Source organism: Mytilus trossulus, chromosome 1 (assembly GCF_036588685.1).
Source record: "Mytilus trossulus isolate FHL-02 chromosome 1, PNRI_Mtr1.1.1.hap1, whole genome shotgun sequence".
Classification (NCBI taxonomy): Eukaryota; Metazoa; Mollusca; class Bivalvia; order Mytilida; family Mytilidae; genus Mytilus; species Mytilus trossulus.
Window position 1 is genome coordinate 104,223,105 of NC_086373.1, and position 17,974 is coordinate 104,241,078.

The window sequence follows — 17,974 nt, forward strand, 5'->3', positions numbered from 1 at the left end:
GGCCAGAATGAGTTCAATAAGTTGAAATGCAATACATTGTCCAGCTTTTTTTCTTCTTGACATTTAATTCTTTATTCAAATAAACACAGTAACTGCTGCCAAATGACCATACATATGCCTCACCTTCAAATTGTTCATCACTTGATGCAAGGACAAAAATGGCGAGACAGATATGTTCAATTTCAAAACTAATGATAACTGTAAGACTGAAAATACTGAAAAGGGAAAAAAATAAACAAAAACTAGACAATTAACCGGAATTCTAATATTTCTTTTGTCAGTTACAAAAAACAAATACACTTCAGTTATACTGTCAAAACATGAATGTCTAACGAAAATATTTTTCTGGAGCCTATACAGTCATTTCTTTAACAATCCACTGCTACTTAAGTTTGTTGAATAAGTTTTTTGCTACCTGAAATAAAAAAGAAAATAATTGTAAAAAAAAAAGCTCCCTCTGTCAGTATTTCCTAAAGCATTTATTCATATAACTTATACTTCTAAATTGTTTAACAACTTTAGTCATTCTATTAAGTTCAAATATCATCTAGTTTTGACTTATTTTATAACTAAATGTACTTTTTGTTTCATTTAAACAGCTATATACCTATAATTTTTTCGTATATTTATATGTATATTATATATAATTGGCTATAACTATTGCAACTTGAAAAAGTTCCTGATAACAATATATATATATTTAATGCTTTTTATAGTATGTTCATCATCAAACATTGTAAGTACAAAAGTAGAATTCTTACAACACAGAGTAAATTTGATATCATCCTGGGAAAAATTTGGTGTTTATTCATTATATACAAACTGATACCACATCTTCTTATATCTAATATTTCTTGAAAGAACCATGATTTGATGTTTAAAATGTAAATTTAAAGGATACCTATTTCTGAACCTAATTTATGAAAGCAGTTTATACTATATAGCCCCTCATTTTCAAAGATTGAATGTAAAAAAAATATTTAACATGAATAGAGGTCTACATTTATATGGTTTTATAAATCAGAATATATAATCAAGTTTCTCTTTTGACTCAATTTCTTCAAGACTGAGTAACAAAGAGATGCTACTTTTCTATATTTCCATAAAACATGACAAATAATCATTGAATTTCAACATAATGACACATATTTCTTTTCAACTTAATTGTAGCATAATGCATGAGTCTCCTGACTTGTGTAAATGTTTATTACAAAGCTGTTCATTGGAAGTACACCTTTTTGATATTTAAAACACATTTATAGCTATGCAAACTATTGTACCCCCAAGATTGAATCTTTAAAATAGATATATTCCTTTCACAGACTTTTATAGCTGACTATGCAGTATGGGCTTTGCTAATTGTTGAAGGCCATATGGTGACCTATAGTTGTTAATTTATGTGTCAGTCTCATTGGCAATCATATCACATCTTCTTTATAATAGCTCCCTTCAAGTGAGAACTTAAAATGGAATTCCAAAGTTTCAAGCTCAAATCTGACTATTACTCAAGAAAAGGTCTCAGATCCTTGATCTACAGGAAATCATAAGGACTTGAACAATTGACATGACATTTCTTGATAACATTAAAATATAAAGCATGAATAACTGGTATCAATAAAAGAACACCCATGAAGAGTAATATAACTGGGATTTTCAAAGATAATTGAGTAGTCTATACATTTAACTTTATAATTGTAACATTTACTGAACTTACACAATGATCTACACAATGGACATAATCTAAAACTTCTTCATAACATGTTTCTTCTGTTTCTTTCCGACTGCTAACTCTTGCATTACAAGAATCTAATGCATCTTTATATTTGACACACTCAGCATTCTGCTGGCAGGATTCTTTTATTGTTACTTGAATGTCCTGTAATCATTCATATAAATAGTATAGGAATACACAATTTTATAATTATGATTAGCTCATGTATGTATCATTTGTATGTCTGTTATTAAAATTTCTTAGGCTTTTGTCATGGCCACTGCCAGTCCTAACATCCATTTGTTCACCTTATTTCAATAAAAATAAATATTGTTAACCAGAAAACAAAAACAAAATTCAATCTTTTATAAAAAAAAAAATCAAACTATATGTTAAAATGGAAAATTTACTATGTAAATGTTTTTGTACAATTTTAATCTATTCTTAGAATTATATGAGATATACTTGTCATTTCTGTCTTAAATTGTCATGAATTTTTCAGTAAAAAAATAATTAACTCTTAATCTTATGTCACTTTAGTAACTTCTGGAACTTAATTCAGTTATTGTTTATGTTAACATGCTTAAGAAAACTGTACTTAAGGTGGTACCCAACACTTTCACTAAAATAAATTTGGCTCGTTTAATTTTCATAAAATTTTGACAAAGTATTTACTTTGACCCTTAAACAAAAATATAAAAAAATTAAAAAAATTGAACCAAGCGTTTTATCAGAAAAATTACACTGGTTATATAGCAGTTTGACAAACCCTTATTTTGATCATTGAGAAGCTTTACATTGCATTCACAATTCAACGTAATTAAAACGGTTAGCTGATATTACAGAGTTATCTCCCTGTAGTGTTAGGTACCACCTTAAATCAACAGTTTTCATATTTTTCTATGTGCATATTAATCAGGATATGAAGTTGACACCCACTCCAAGTAATTACTTTATAATCCTAATAACCTTCAGCTTGGATACTCAAAATAATCAGTCAAAAAATGTATCTTTGCTGGTATGCATTAGAAGTAAAACTGACTATTATGAAAAGGCTTTACATGTTTATTTGTTGAATGATGTTAGTTTACGGTGGACTAATTTTGAAAACTTTAAAACACTTTGTCAGAAGCTAGAATTAAAATGATAAAATTCTAAGATAATTTATACATCTATATACATGTATGGCCAGTGCAAGATACATGTAGCAAGGCATCATTCAAAGATTATTATATTTTTTTCTGGAAAGGAGACTGAACTTATCATTATATCCACTGTAGGTTTAGAAAACTATTATTCTTTGAGCAATTAATTTGTTTATTCATAAAGTAAAAATAATAATATGTCAGAAGTCAATCAAAATACCTCTGGTTCATCCTCCTCATCATCATCTGCAGGAGCATCATCCTATAAACAGAAAGAATACACATTAGCATCATCCTATAAACAGAAAGAATACACATTAGCATAATCCTATAACAGAAAGAATACACATTAGCATCATCCTATAAACAGAAAGAATACACATTAGCATAATCCTATAACAGAAAGAATACACATTAGCATCATCCTATAAACAGAAAGAATACACATTAGCATCATCCTATAAACAGAAAGAATACACATTAGCATAATCCTATAACAGAAAGAATACACATTAGCATCATCCTATAAACAGAAAGAATACACATTAGCATCATCCTATAAACAGAAAGAATACACATTAGCATCATCCTATAAACAGAAAGAATACACATTAGCATCATCCTATAAACAGAAAGAATACACATTAGCATCATCCTATAAACAGAAAGAATACACATTAGCATCATCCTATAAACAGAAAGAATACACATTAGCATCATCCTATAAACAGAAATAATACACATTAGCATTACCATGTTACATGTACTTAAATCTTAGACAGATGAACTAAAAATATCATCAACAGATTCAATATATTTATGTGCTCTATGCATAGTTATTTTTTAGATGTGTAGTACCTATTGAAAGAATTGGTTTGGATTTCTCGTGTAGTATATAAGAAAAGGATCATGTTTTTTCAGTTATCAAGGTTAGGCAGTGACCACGTTGATTACTACTACACATATTTACAGTAGTGTAGAATTGTTATGTAATTCATCAGAAATTAATTGGATGTGTTCTAATTATGATATTTGTTTATTTTTAGATATTCTGTAAGGCCAGTGAATCATGATTTTTTTTATATTTAGTGGACACTACTTATTTGCATTCAGTGAATCCAATGTTTTGGTGGCAATGAGAATTAATGATGATTAAGTTTATACAAATAAAGGTTAAATAAAATGGACATGGTCATGTGCTGGACAAAATCAGAATGTGTTTCTTATTTTATACCAAAAATAATATACATTTCCAGTTTGGGTTTGAAGCAGGTTTTAGAAATTAAGTAGTGATGTGCACATAAATAATTTATGTACATGTACGTTTGAACAACTGAATTAGAACATAATGATGTTTCTGAAACATTAATTTCAATTACAAAGGCATATATCTATTTTATTTATACCTCAAAAAAGGTTTATCAAAAGTCTTCTCCCATGTCTCCTTGAATCTGACCTTTTACTTTAGTTAAATGTGTTTTTTGTTGTTTTTTGGAAATGTGTGTGTTATACATAAATATAATTAAAAAGATTTAGTCTATGCTATAGTTATAAATAATAAGAGGCAAGGAAGACAGTTGCTCTATGTCTACTTTGCCTCATAAATACACATTCTAAAAAATTTGGTCTAAATGCCAATGTTTGCTGGAGAGTTTTTCAGTGGCCATCATACTACATGTTTCATTGTCTTATTTTATTATGGCAGACTTGATTAATGGGATTCCGAAAAGGTTATAGTCGATCCAATGATACATCTTGAAATTTAATCATTCTTTGTTTTTTTCAATACCACAACTTTATGGTTTGAAATTAGTTCACTAAACACATAATAAATACCCATCTGAATATATAACTTCCATGAGCATGACTTCAGTAACAATAGAAAGATGAAATTAGGTACTTGACTGGAATTTGCGGAAATACATTTTTCCAACTACTGAGTTAGTCTCTGTTGTAAAATTTAGTACTGATTATTTCTTATTGTTACTTTTAGCAGGTAATCGTAGCCAGGGCCACACTTAAAAATATTTTGGTTTGCCCAAACCCTACCCAATGGTTGAAAAAAAAGAAATTGTAGTATCAGATGTTTATTAGTCTTCATGCCTATTTGATTAAAAAAAAACTTTTTCAAATTAGGACAATAAAAGAATTTGAGTAGGCAGCTTTTTTCTGGGTAGGTAGCGTTTAGGCAAACAATCCTTTTATTTTTTTATGGCCTAGGGCCATGGCATGTAAATACATGTATCTTTTAAAATAATTTTCGGGATCCAGGAGTTCTTTTTTTTTCTTCGGATTTCGGGATTTTAGTTTTTTCAATTCAGGACCTCAGGATTCCATGCTTTAATCCCGGGATTTCTTGATCAGAACCCCGCCAATCCCCCCTCACTCATATTTTATGGCAAAAGTTACATTTGGAAAATGCCCTCTTGTAAATAGCATCTAATCTAAAATATGTTATTTTCTGTAACTATTTCAATAAATTAACATGTAAACACTAATAATACACATTAATTTCCTTTTATTCAAGTCTATCTATAAGATTAGTCCTATAATATAAGACTCTGGAGGTTCATATCATTTACATTCAACGTTTTTTATCGGATATTTTTTTTTAACTATCAATGTTGAACCCCAGAGTCTTATAAAATTTGTAATTTTTTCTCGTAGCAAAATTTTAAATTAATAATCCAATGCCAAAACAAATAAAATTATTAGGAACAACCTAAATATGAATGAAAGTAACTTCTTACCGTATTAATTGTTAAAAATAATGTTCCTAATCCATCACTTTTATCCTGAGTTGACAAACATTTTTTTTCACGCCATTTTATTTCAAATATATGTGCCGATTTTTCATTTTAAGGATTTCGTGAACGAAACGAATTTGACGATAATATTTAGAACCAGTATAGAACAATGTACGAAAACACGACCAATTGTAATTGTGTCATGAAATTATTGAGATAACCATAAAAAGTGCTGAGAGATTACGAATGGGGTTAACAGAATAGAGAACAATCGGCAAAAAACATAAAGAATAAAAAAATATGGGTTCTATATTTACCCCCCCCCCCCCCCCAAAAAAAAAAAAGCAACACACGGTATAAGTGATTACAGTTGAAAAGAACAATGTCCAAAATACTGTTATAATGTATCAACAGATTAGTAAAAAAATATGTTTAAACATTAATTATAGGTATAATTTATTCATTAAGCGAGTCAGTTCGTACCCAATAACTGTCCAATTTTGACTTTCAAATGCAAATTCGCGAGTTCAACCACATAACGGGGGAGGGAGGAACAAACCAATCGTCTTTCACAAAAAGTTCTCTACTCCAAGTTGTTAATGGAGCACCAACAGAAATCATGGGGGAGTCGTGAGAGCGGGCGAGGTTATAAATGTCTTTGAAAATATGAGTTCATGTAACGGAGGCGTGCGAGCCAAATTCACAAAATAAATGTTCTCTAGTCAATAGAACGGGTGATGCGATGAATTTCTTTCGAAATACGAGTTCAAATGTTCATGAAATCTGCTAGCTGCTAACGGTATGAAGTTGCAATGTTCCATGAGAGTGCACCAATGTGAGAGCGAGCGTGGCAATATATGATTTTCCCAGTACAGCTTCATAAAACAGAGGTGAGCTATTCACATTCACCAAATGTTCTTTAGTAATTTGTTAAGCATCACAAGATATTTTCAAGTTGTGAGAGCGGGCCATACATGTCCTTCAATATATGAGTTTATACAACGGATTGAGCAAGCCAGTTATCTTGTCCAAGCTGTTTAGAATGAACATAAATTAATTGCAAGTTGTGAGAGCGGGCGAGGCAATGATCCATTAAAATACGAGTTCATACAACAGTGAGCGAGCCAATTCTCATTCACCAAAAGTTCTCTTGACCAATTTGTTAAGCATCAGTTGAAATTAATTTCTAGTTGTGAGGGCGGATGAGTAGATAAATATACGAGTTCCTACAATGGGGGTGAGCGAGCCAATTCTCTTTCACCAAACGTTTTCTTGTATGTATCAATAGAAATAAATAATAGCTGGCGAGGCAATATTTGTATTGCAAAAATCGAGATGTTACAAAGAATAAAGCAAGTTGTTAGAGAAGAAAGTTCAAGAAAGAATGTAACTTTAATCTCTAGGTGTTTTTAGAAACTCGTCCACACTAAATTTGCTCCTTTCTCGACAAGTACAGTTTTTTAAACACTCTGCACAACATTTACAATAAGGACACCGACAGTGCTGAAAATCGCATCCTTCGTCTTTCTTTGTATCTGATTTAGCTTCTATGAAGTTGTCTACGGTCAATGCATTTAAATTTAACATCTGATACAAGTGCTGGTGCAGTTTATGATATCGCTTATATATTGCCGGTGGCTTTAAGCGACAAAGTACAGTTATCATGATAAAATAAAACTGAATCCATCCCTAGCGCATTTGTCAGCTTATTGCCAATATAATAGGACAACACTGATTTTGGACATTTAAACTTTTCATCCATGTAATATGTTGATCTCGCAATTTTACCTTTGTTTTTTTGTGTGATGTCGCATTGAAGGGCTTATAGGAGTATTATTGTTTGAATATGACAAGAAGAAAACAAGTTTTTGGAAATAGTACATGAAGTCGTTTAAAATTATAAATAAGAAAAAGAAAGAGAAAAGTGGCCGCCAGATTAACAGCACAAGAAACATGAAAGATATTGTAATGCATAAATTCAAATTTATAAAATTATTGGTTTGCGTAATTTGTGTAATTGATTGATTGATTGATTCTCTTTATTTCCTCCATTATACTGAAGATTTACATTTTATAACACAAATATACTAATTACAAGTAATGAACAACATATAATTACAGACTACAATTGAAGCACACACAAACAAACACAAAAAAAAAAACAATGTTACTAATATATATGTATATCTATATGCTACATTTGTTTAGTTAAGATATTTCAGTGTCCAAAATTAAACCTATGCTCAGATAATTCGACTTTAAATTTACCGTACAGATGAAATATATGATCTGCCAAGCAACACATCATGTTTCCCCAGTTGTCAGAGTTCACAGATTGCATAAAATCTGTAATACCACCAAGTAAGGTTACGATTATATCGCTATCAGTTTGCTGAAAAAAGCGTACAGATTCCTGGACTGGTAAAACATCAACTATTCCGTAAAACATGCTATTTCTTGCATCCAAAAGTTTTTCACAATATAACATTAAGTGTTGAACGACATCTGTAGAATAACAACCGCACAAAGAGCACTGGCCATCCTTTATTGCTATTGAGCCAAGTTTTACTATGACTAATAGTTTATAATTCAAATGCGGATAGACAACGGCAAGACGTAAAAGTCTGTGAATATTCATATCATTTGAATCACTTTTTAACATGTTACACAATACTTATAGAATCACATTTTACAGTTAATTTATTTACATTTGCCCCCAGACTGCTTATTACCGGTGAGCTATGTATAAAATGTATAACTAGATATACATATATATTGTATTAATATGTGAATCTTTTTTACAAAGCTTTGGTTGAAGTTTATACAAACAAAGCAAGCAAGCCGACCAAAGCTTTACTCTACAAGCATTATGCAATTAGCCCTAATAAAAATTGCAAGGAGATGTGGTATTGAAGCCGATGAGACAAAATAAAGTTTTAAATGAAGTTGATGTAAGCAGTGTATACCACATGGCGAGAGGGAAAAAAACCGCTATAATGGCAAATCTCCAACATGAAAAAAATCTGTAAAGAAAGTAAATCGAGAAAGCCAACTACCTTATTCGTGTATGTAATAATAGTCACCATTCCCAGCTTTGACCATTATTTTCATTACACAGTTTTTTTTTTCTTTCAATAACTCTTTGTAGAAATTATCACCGTGTAATTCCTGTTATTATCGGGACATAGCATTCATTTATACAACCATCCTTTACCTTTTTATGAATACTAAATGGTCGCCTCTTAAGGGTTAAGAAAGATTTGTTGGTAAGCTTCCTTTTCTATTGATGAGGATATTAAAATGAATTAAGTCATTTCATCATTTATAATCATCTTAAAGTCAAAACAAAATTCGTTTTCTAATGAATATTCTGAAATATGTACAACTAATTAACATTCGGAAAGACCTGCGGAACTTCTCGTACTTGATCCGCTTGACAATTTGAAATAAGGGGGGGACAGTTTGAAAAGTTGTTAAAAAAAGGATATAAATCCAACATACGATAAGGTAAGGCATTTTATTTATTATTTGAGATGTTCACTTGTAAGGATAGTGACATAAGTAAACTTAAAACTTCCGTAAACATTGTCAAATTGTCGTTCAAAGTTCCCACAAAAATTCGTTGGGAATCCACTACGAGAAAATGGATACTTGTTATAAGACTCTGGGGTTCAACATTGATAGTAAAAAAAAAAATATCCGATAAAAAACGTTGAATGTAAATGATATGAACCTCCAGAGTCTTATATTATAGGACTATCTATAAGATTTGAAGTCAAGGACACAGATCAGTCAAAGGGCATAGATGATATTTGAATAAATTTCTACTTAGAAATCAGGTAAGGTGTTGAAAAAACGAAATGTTTTGTGTTATGAGCCCAGTTACTAGATCTATTTCATCTTTTACCTCTACCTCAGGGTCTTTTAGCGCAACTGTGTTTTCTCCAAGGGTCATTTTTGGAGTTGAGATTGTGAAGGAAAGTTAATGTGCAACTTAACCATGAGCAGCTTTTCAGCTTCGTCCAAACGTTTAGAAGACGTATTTTATGAGCAGATCAGAATGAGGATTTAATGAAAAATGCTATTTATGTGAACAAAAGGTGCACCGATCTGCAGATATTTAAAGAAACAAAAAAATTCAGAGTCCAAATTTAAACAACTGAATAATTATTCTAATGAAATTTTAAGCAATGTTAATTAAATACTCAAGAAAGATACTAATTAAATGTCATCCGGATCATCTGCTCATGAAATGACTACTCCCTGTCGTGACGTCAAGAGTAGCGGGCATTGTGAAAACAGCTGAAAAGGCCTACAGCCTGAACCATTTATATACCTGTACACTCAGAACAAACACGTCAAATGTACAGATAGTCAGTATCTTAACTGTATATTTTTCACAACATGTTGCTCATTTGAAAATAATATAAGCAGCAATGAATTTAAATGATGCAAAATATGCCAAAAGAAAGCTGGATTTCCAAGACCAACCGTTTCATTTTAAGACATTTTACTTGGACATCAAGGCGGAAACGGTGAAGAGGAAAGTAGTCAGAAGAATAAGAGAACTCGGTGGAACTGTTGAAGGCTTTCTATCGAAAGATGTACACTTGGTTATCACTGACAAGAAAAATGGAGAGTTGGAAAGAAAATCGAATAAAGAAGTTAAAACAATACAGATCAGTAATCTGAGTAGAGGTATGTTTTTTTTGAGACTCTTACTGTAATAGTAGGTCTTAGGATTTGCCAGCATTGCAATCTGACATGCACATTCCATTTAGGGATAATCACTGCAGTGCAGTCATTTTGTTTGGGCGATACATCACTACATGTACACAAATGTACGTCAGTTCATTTTGTTGACACAACTCTAAATTAGCGTAAATTAGACATATTCATGACTGGTCCTAATAATTATGATGCCGTGAAAGGCTATTATACTATTTGTTTTTACACCTCACAGCGACATATATTTTTCTTACATGCGCCTAGTAATTATTCTGTATAGAGTGTATATTTTTTGAGGTGTTGAGATGTGAGGCGTCAAAGAAGAAAGTATAATAGCCTTTCAATACATTATAATTATTTGGACTAGTTCAAGAAGAGGGACTAAAGATACCAGAGGAACATTTAGACTCATAAATAGAAAACAAACTATTAACAATGCTATTGTTAAAAATGAAAAAGGCAAACAGACAAACAATAGTACACATGACATAAAATAGGCACCTGTCGTTTTGCTCATGTTATAACAAATTTGGTAGGTCACATTCATGAAAGGTTACAACATAAGAAACATATCTGATATCATCTGTGAAACTGTTATTCCAACAGTCCACCAGCTGGTGATGGCGTCTGTAAAATTTACGATACAAGCACAGGAATATCATATCAATATATACCCTGTATGCAGGTGCTGCTGGAATGTTGCTACTTATAAATGGAAAGTTCACAATTGGAAAGCTGAAATCATCTTTTTTTGTCGTAAAATTTTGTTTTCAACCAACACAGTCACTCATTGTACTATGATCATGATGATTACAAGGAGACAACAGTTCAGCCACAGGTCTTTCGCCCACACTATCAGTTAAGCAACACTAGTACCTGTATTTTTTTCTTTCCCATGGATTATTTTACTTTTTAGGGGAAATGGGAATTTGTCAATTCTGGGTGCATTTGCCCAAAGTTCAATCAAAGTTTTACTGTTGGACGGTAGATTAAGGAATAGAAATGTCTTCAAAGAACAAATTATAACATTAGTCATAAATGATTTTCATTCTTCAATTTTTTCTCTCTATTGCCTCTTTTGGTATTTTTCATACTTTTTATGATTTCTATTTTTGTGTTTTAGGAAGAGCGTTACTGTTGAAAGCAAATGCACAAAGTAATAAGAGAAGATCATCAGTAGGTGGGAATGATATTACCCAGAATGCATTAAATCTTGGTGTAAAGGTGGATCAAGCTAGTATTTTTCTTCGAGATTCCAGTAAATTTGTTCATGCTGTGAAAAAAACAAAGAAGACGAATGAACTTGATGGAATAACACCTTTAGAATGGACAGAAAGTGAAAAAGAAAACACTTGTTGCCTCAAAATTGAAGATACAGAACAGTTGTATAAACCTCTGATAAAACATTTTGAAACATTCCCTTCATTATTTTATAACGAAGAAGTGGCATCACCATTTGTTAAAGGTGTCGTTCTAACAAAACAGACAGATAAAATAGTCAATAGATATTCTACAGCAAAGAAAACTGTGACATCCAATAAAGGAGGTTTCTGTGAGGCATGTGATTATTGGTACAAATGTTCATTAAGGGAACATATCAAAAGTGCAAAACATGAAAAGTTTGTTAAGGATCGAACAAACTTTGATCACTTAGACACTGTTATAAATAAATTACCTTCTTTCTCAGATTTCTTTGTCAAATTGAACAAAGTGCCAGGGAAAGAATCAAATATGGATACTGAAATGCCCTTGTTACATGTATGTAATGAACTTTCAGAAAACCAAAATGAAAAAGACATACTAGATTGTGCTATGCCAAATTTGTCATCATGCATTGTTGAAACCATTGATGTTTTAGACAGTGAGATGCCATCACTTCACAAAGAATTTCCATATGACCATGATGACACTAACACACAAGATTCTGGTACTGGTCGAGATATACAAGACGGTGAATTCTGTGATGTTTCCAAGTGTGACATAACTGATAAACATTTAATAAAAAGAACAAATAGTGATTCTGCTTTACCACCCGATGAAGAGTTTCCTATACAAAATGTATGTTGTACACCATCTCTTGACTACCATAATGACAATGCTGTTTTCATGGATGAGATTACTCACAAATCTACCAATACATTAACTTCAGTACAAAATGTTACCTCTAATGTACGCAAGAAATTTTCAAAGATTTCTTTGTTTGAAAACAATCAAGATATTTCAGAAACCTGTGATAGTTATTCTAGTATCAAAGACAGACTCTATCAAGAAAATAGCATTGTTTCTCCACAAAAGGTTGAAAAATCATTTTGTTTCTCTGAAATATCATCTCCCTCCTCTAAAGGGACGGGTCAGAGTAATTTTAAAGATTTGGTCACTAACTGGATTCATGAAATAGAAAACTCAGCACATATTCCTAAACAAGACTCTTGTGATCGCAAAACAAAGAATGATATCTATAGTGACATTAGTTCTGTAGCTACAGACTTGACAGAAGAATATAATCCTCAGGACTACCATACTATGATACGGAGTACAACGGACAAAAGTGAGGTGACAAAAGAAGGTATAAATAGTTTATACGGGAATATTAATATTGTCAATGAAAACAGTTGTTCAAGAGATAGTATTTCACTGATATCTATGCCGGAAACCCCTGAAATTAAGAAAACAACTTTTTCAGGATGTAAATTTGGAATCTTGGATGATTCTTATGCAACACCAGATAATACTCTATGTGCAAGTGACACAAGTGTTTATAGTATGATTTCAGAATGCACCACATCCAATCAAAGGTCAAAGGGTCCCTCTTCACAATTTACTCCTCATTCTGAAAAAAGTTTAGATTGTGAAAATATTGGTTCAAATTCAAAACATGTACATGAACCCTTAAAAATAAAAATAAATTTGAGTGAAATCAAGAAAAATGAGAAGAAAGCTAAAAGAAAGGTCAAAGTTAAAAGAAGAATATTTCCTGAAAATCCAAAAGAGAATTACGACTCTTTTTATCAAATGCATCAGCAGGGTGAAATGAAGATCAAGTTGTGTAAAGTTGCTAAAACCCCAGTGCAAAAGAATGGTGACTTGATGTCATATTGGAAAGTTAGAAAAAGTGGTGGATGCCGACTTGTATTCAGCTCTGAAAAAAGAAAAGAAAATGACATTGGAAATAAAACTGGAGACATTAGTAGTAAGGGAGCTGTTCCTAGTTCTGACTCTGAGAAGAGAAAAGCATGTCATCTGGAAAATGATCACCATGACCACTCAGAAAAGTTGAGGAAGAGAAGAAAATGTATCTATTTACAGTTTTTCTGATTTAATTTAAATTTTTTAGTGGTACAATGTACATGTATTATGATATTTATCTTTCAGGAAAATAATTGAAAGTTTTGCCTGAGAATGCATCAATTTTGCTGTTTAAATTTTATAAGATTTACATTTTTAGAGCATTTGTAATTTTACATGCAATCAAATGTACCTATTGTTCTATTGATTAGTTCATTGCAGGTGGTTTTCTTCTATTTTTTTTATATGGTTTTAAATATAAACAATGATACTGATTTTGTTGACTTTTTAGATTTTTTACTAATTATAGTAATTAATTTCAGTCAATATGAGTTGTATGGAATTAAGGATAATATTGACATCTAATTTTGTATTTATTTTTAAATCTGTAAAAACATGAAAAAGACCAACTTATAATTATACTGAACTCCAAATGCAAATTTTAAATTATTAAAGAAGACGTTCATATTTATTTTCATAATTTTAAATATGACTGTTACAATGTACTATATTTTATAGCGCAAAGCACATTAAAATGTATTGAATGTATATGTTTTACATGAACTTATTAAACATATACAAATGTAAAGTCATGATAGTCACCATGGTCATAATAGTTGCATCATATATAACCAATGAGAACCTACTTTTGAAATAATTATAATAGATAAAAAAATAATTGTTATTTGAATAGTACGTAGTTTCCATGAAAATGAAATAGGTTTTACTATCAGATGGTGGAAATTTAAACTATTTGTATAAAGCTTCATAATTCCTTGAACTCAGTTAACTGCTAGATTTTTTTTTATGTTTTTGTCATGTAAATTTCTTATTTATTCATCATGTACAAAAAATGTACATGTGAGTTATAGGATAACTATAGCATATTTTTTGTTTTTTGTGTATAAATATACATGAATTAATTTCACCTGTTTATGGCCACTTCAAATAATAACATAATGACATGAATATTTTTTTTTTGGATCCATGTAATTATTGATTTTTTCTTTCAAATTTTCACTCTGAAAAGCTTAAGCTGAAGTAAAGCATGGTAATCACGAAAGTAAAAACCTGAAAACTTTTCAATATTTTCAATTTTAGGCAAAATGTTGTTTTTGTTGCCAACTAAAAAACCTTTATATATATAGAAATAGAGTATGCTAAAGAAAATTCTGAATATCTGTACAAATGTATGTACTTTTTATTTATATGTCATTTGGACCATCATAACAACTTTTTTTTTTTAAATATATATTGTGAAAATGATTCTGATCCATATTTTTAAGCATTGTCTTCTTATATGTCCTACAGTGTTATGGAAAATACTTATTCTTTTTAAAGTTTTGTACACGATGTATTATTACCATTTTTCACCAATAATAAACCATGTTCTTTCAGAAAGTATGCATCTTTGTCCTTTTTTCTCTGGTATCCTTATTTTTAGAATATATTATTTTGGGTCTTGTGTCTAATTTGTAAAATGAGTGCTTTTCTATAGTTTGAAGCCTCTTTGACTTCTTTTGGTAAAATCAAATAAGTTCAGATGTTATACAAAAAGTGAAGTTGTTTAAAGGGGTATTACCTGTCAAATATAACTGATTTGACTCAAATTCTCATATTTGATTTATAACATACTATTTCAAATGTATTTCCAAATTACAATAAGTCTGAAATAAATGACTCCATAAGATATATCAACATTTCGTGTGTATTTTAGTCTGAATGCCATCTTATCAACCAGTAGGAAGACATCTGAAGACTGCCAACAATCACATGACCCAACATTAACATCAACCTGAATATAAATAGATAGCAACCTCATACAATTGGGCTATTGTAGGCCTGTTTGATTTTATATTATAGGTAAAATAATAAGTTCATCATGGGTGTTTCCCTGTATAAGAATGATTTGATGATGAAAGAGTCCGCCTTTTGTTTCACTGTCAATGTTGACATTATTTTCCTTTTATTTAATGGCTGAACAAGACTAATACCAAAAATACATGCAAAACTCATCTCTAGCTTTTTTTCTTTTATTTATAATTGAACCAAATCAAAATCATATATTATTTTTGTTAGGTATATCATATAGCTAATGCCCCTTTTATTAAACATGTAAAATGAATTAAAATGTTTTTGGCAAAACACTTTGGTAACCCAAGGTTGATGATTACTGACATTGGGAAGCAGTTACATAGGTTGTATGGGGAATTCCTGTCAGCAAATTTTTGATATTTTTCTCAATGGCAATGTAAAAACCAATAAGGGTGGCTGCATTCTAATGGTTTTAGTGATTGCAAATAGAGTTTTTAATGATATGCATGTCACAGTGAGATTTGCTGTGAACTTGTTTATTGAATGATGATACATGTATGTCAAACATTTTCTAGAACTAGAATCCGACCATTGTGACATAGCAACTTTCAATTTGTTAGTATTGTACATGTTAGCAATATAATTGTATTTGTCTATTTTGTTATTCATGTAATTTAGTGGTAGTTATTGTTATGCTGGAAATCAACTAGTGTTTTATAGAAAGTTATTTTGTAGCCATTTTAGATCCATATTAGTTTTGAAATGTATAAATGTAACATGAAAGTATCTACTTTTCTTCGATTTTGTCAAAAGGTGAGATATGACACTTGCAGCGCATCAGTTGTTGTCACACTAAATTAAAAGGATAAATAGTCAATGATAGTTGTATAGGTTTATAACAACAAACTGGATCTTTGAAAAGCAAACACAATCAGCTTACTGTCCAACAAGAGATGCCTTCATGTGTCTTTTATGAGATTTCCCTGATTAGGTAATTTTCTGAGTTTCTAGTAGAAACTTTCTACACTGTGGATTCATTTATTTTCTTGTGTACCAAAGTTTTTTGGGTTGAGAAAATTGTAATTCTGTGAATATTTGGTGTTTTAGAAGCGAACTTCATATAAATATACTTACTTTTAATGATTTTATGAACATAAATGTTTTTTGGGGTAAAATTGCATTTCTCAGGTTTATATCTCAAAAACAAAGAGAGCAAATTTTACATGGTTAAATATGATCAGCAGGTTGAGGTATGGCTATCTGGGTATCTGATTTTTAGGTTATTGTCCCTGAATTCATGATTTTAAGGAAATTTTGTAGTTTTGGTTATTATCTTGAATTTTATTATCATGATTATAGATAATATATAAAGATAAAACATTTAACATAAAGATTTTTTTTTCAGAATTTGTTCATCTAGTTTGCTTACTTTAAAAAAAAATTCCTTTGAAACTGCTGATTCAGTTTCAGAGTATATAGTATTGATTTTGTATTTTGTTTCCTTTTACCTCAAGAAACATATTTACTATGCTAACATGGAACATAAGGGTAAACTGCATTTTTATGCTTTTGGAGAAAATATGACAGCATTTAATTAAGTCCATTCTTTATAAAAGCTTTTTATTTGTATTCCTATTTTTCAATATCCTACAGTTTGTGTATATTTGTATTTGATGTATAAAAATATGCAATATTATTTTTAGTAAATTTTACACAACTTTTAATTTAAATTAATGTTATTTAAGTTATTCAATGGTATATATTTTGGTTGTACATCATTCATTTTTCTGATCATTCCAATATACAATGATATATATATATTGAAGCCAACTCAATTCTTTGTTCATGCTATATTTTTAAAATTGATGTATTTATCTGATATTTTTATTATAAATTGTACAAATTGAGCAAAAATTCTTGTTCAAAAGCTTAGACAATGTTAGAAGCAATAAATTATATTTTGTTTTATTTATCTGTTTATATGTGTTTTTAATTTTTTAAGACATCATATATTTTATTTCCCATATAAAAATTCTGAAATATCCCCAGTATAAGTAATGTAAGGAAAGGAATGATTGTATTAAATTAGTACATGACTTATAAAGTTTCATCTCAGTTCGTTTTAATGGTTGATTGGTCTGACATGTAAGGTTTTCAGTTTATTTTGTTTCAATTTCAATGGAATTACAAGAAAAAGAATCATCAAACTTTTATTCAGTGAAAGGACATTATCTAATTAGCTGGGAAAAATGAGGTTAAATAGATGTGGTTATAAAATATGTATTTACTCAATATACACTTTCAATGTGTAGATAAATATATCATGCATAATCAAGAATTTATATAAATAGATATAGGTAGATGTGGTATGAGTGCCAATGAGACAACTCTCCATCCAAGATCATCTAAGTCACAACTACATGTAGTAAAAAAAATCACTATAGGTCCAAGAATGGCTTTCAACCTTTAAATGTTGTTTCAAAGTTGATTTTAGTATACTTATGGTTAGAAGTCCTAAGTTTTTTGTCTTTCATTGAAACTTG

At 30.3% G+C, this 17,974-nt stretch overlaps 2 protein-coding genes across 3 annotated transcripts; one reads left to right on the forward strand and one right to left on the reverse strand.

Annotated features, from left to right (window-relative positions):
- Positions 1 to 250: 250 nt before the first annotated feature.
- LOC134695183 (cytochrome b-c1 complex subunit 6, mitochondrial-like) lies at positions 251 to 9,717 on the reverse strand. 2 transcript variants are annotated; one of them, XM_063556398.1, is made up of 4 exons: positions 9,511 to 9,717; positions 3,077 to 3,118; positions 1,715 to 1,876; positions 251 to 415 (listed from the first exon to the last, which is right to left on the reverse strand). In XM_063556398.1, exons 1-4 carry the CDS (start codon positions 9,556 to 9,558, stop codon positions 383 to 385), a joined length of 285 nt encoding a protein of 94 aa, XP_063412468.1. In that variant the 5' UTR covers positions 9,559 to 9,717; the 3' UTR covers positions 251 to 382. The 2 variants fall into 2 exon arrangements, with proteins under 2 accessions (XP_063412468.1, XP_063412474.1); XM_063556404.1 differs by having other exon boundaries at positions 9,517 to 9,640.
- A 123-nt stretch (positions 9,718 to 9,840) lies between these two features.
- Positions 9,841 to 17,285, forward strand: LOC134695178 (uncharacterized). Its single transcript, XM_063556389.1, has 2 exons — positions 9,841 to 10,301; positions 11,455 to 17,285. The coding sequence occupies exons 1-2, from the start codon at positions 10,040 to 10,042 to the stop codon at positions 13,644 to 13,646; spliced, it is 2,454 nt and encodes an 817-aa protein (XP_063412459.1). The 5' UTR covers positions 9,841 to 10,039; the 3' UTR covers positions 13,647 to 17,285.
- Positions 17,286 to 17,974: the final 689 nt, after the last annotated feature.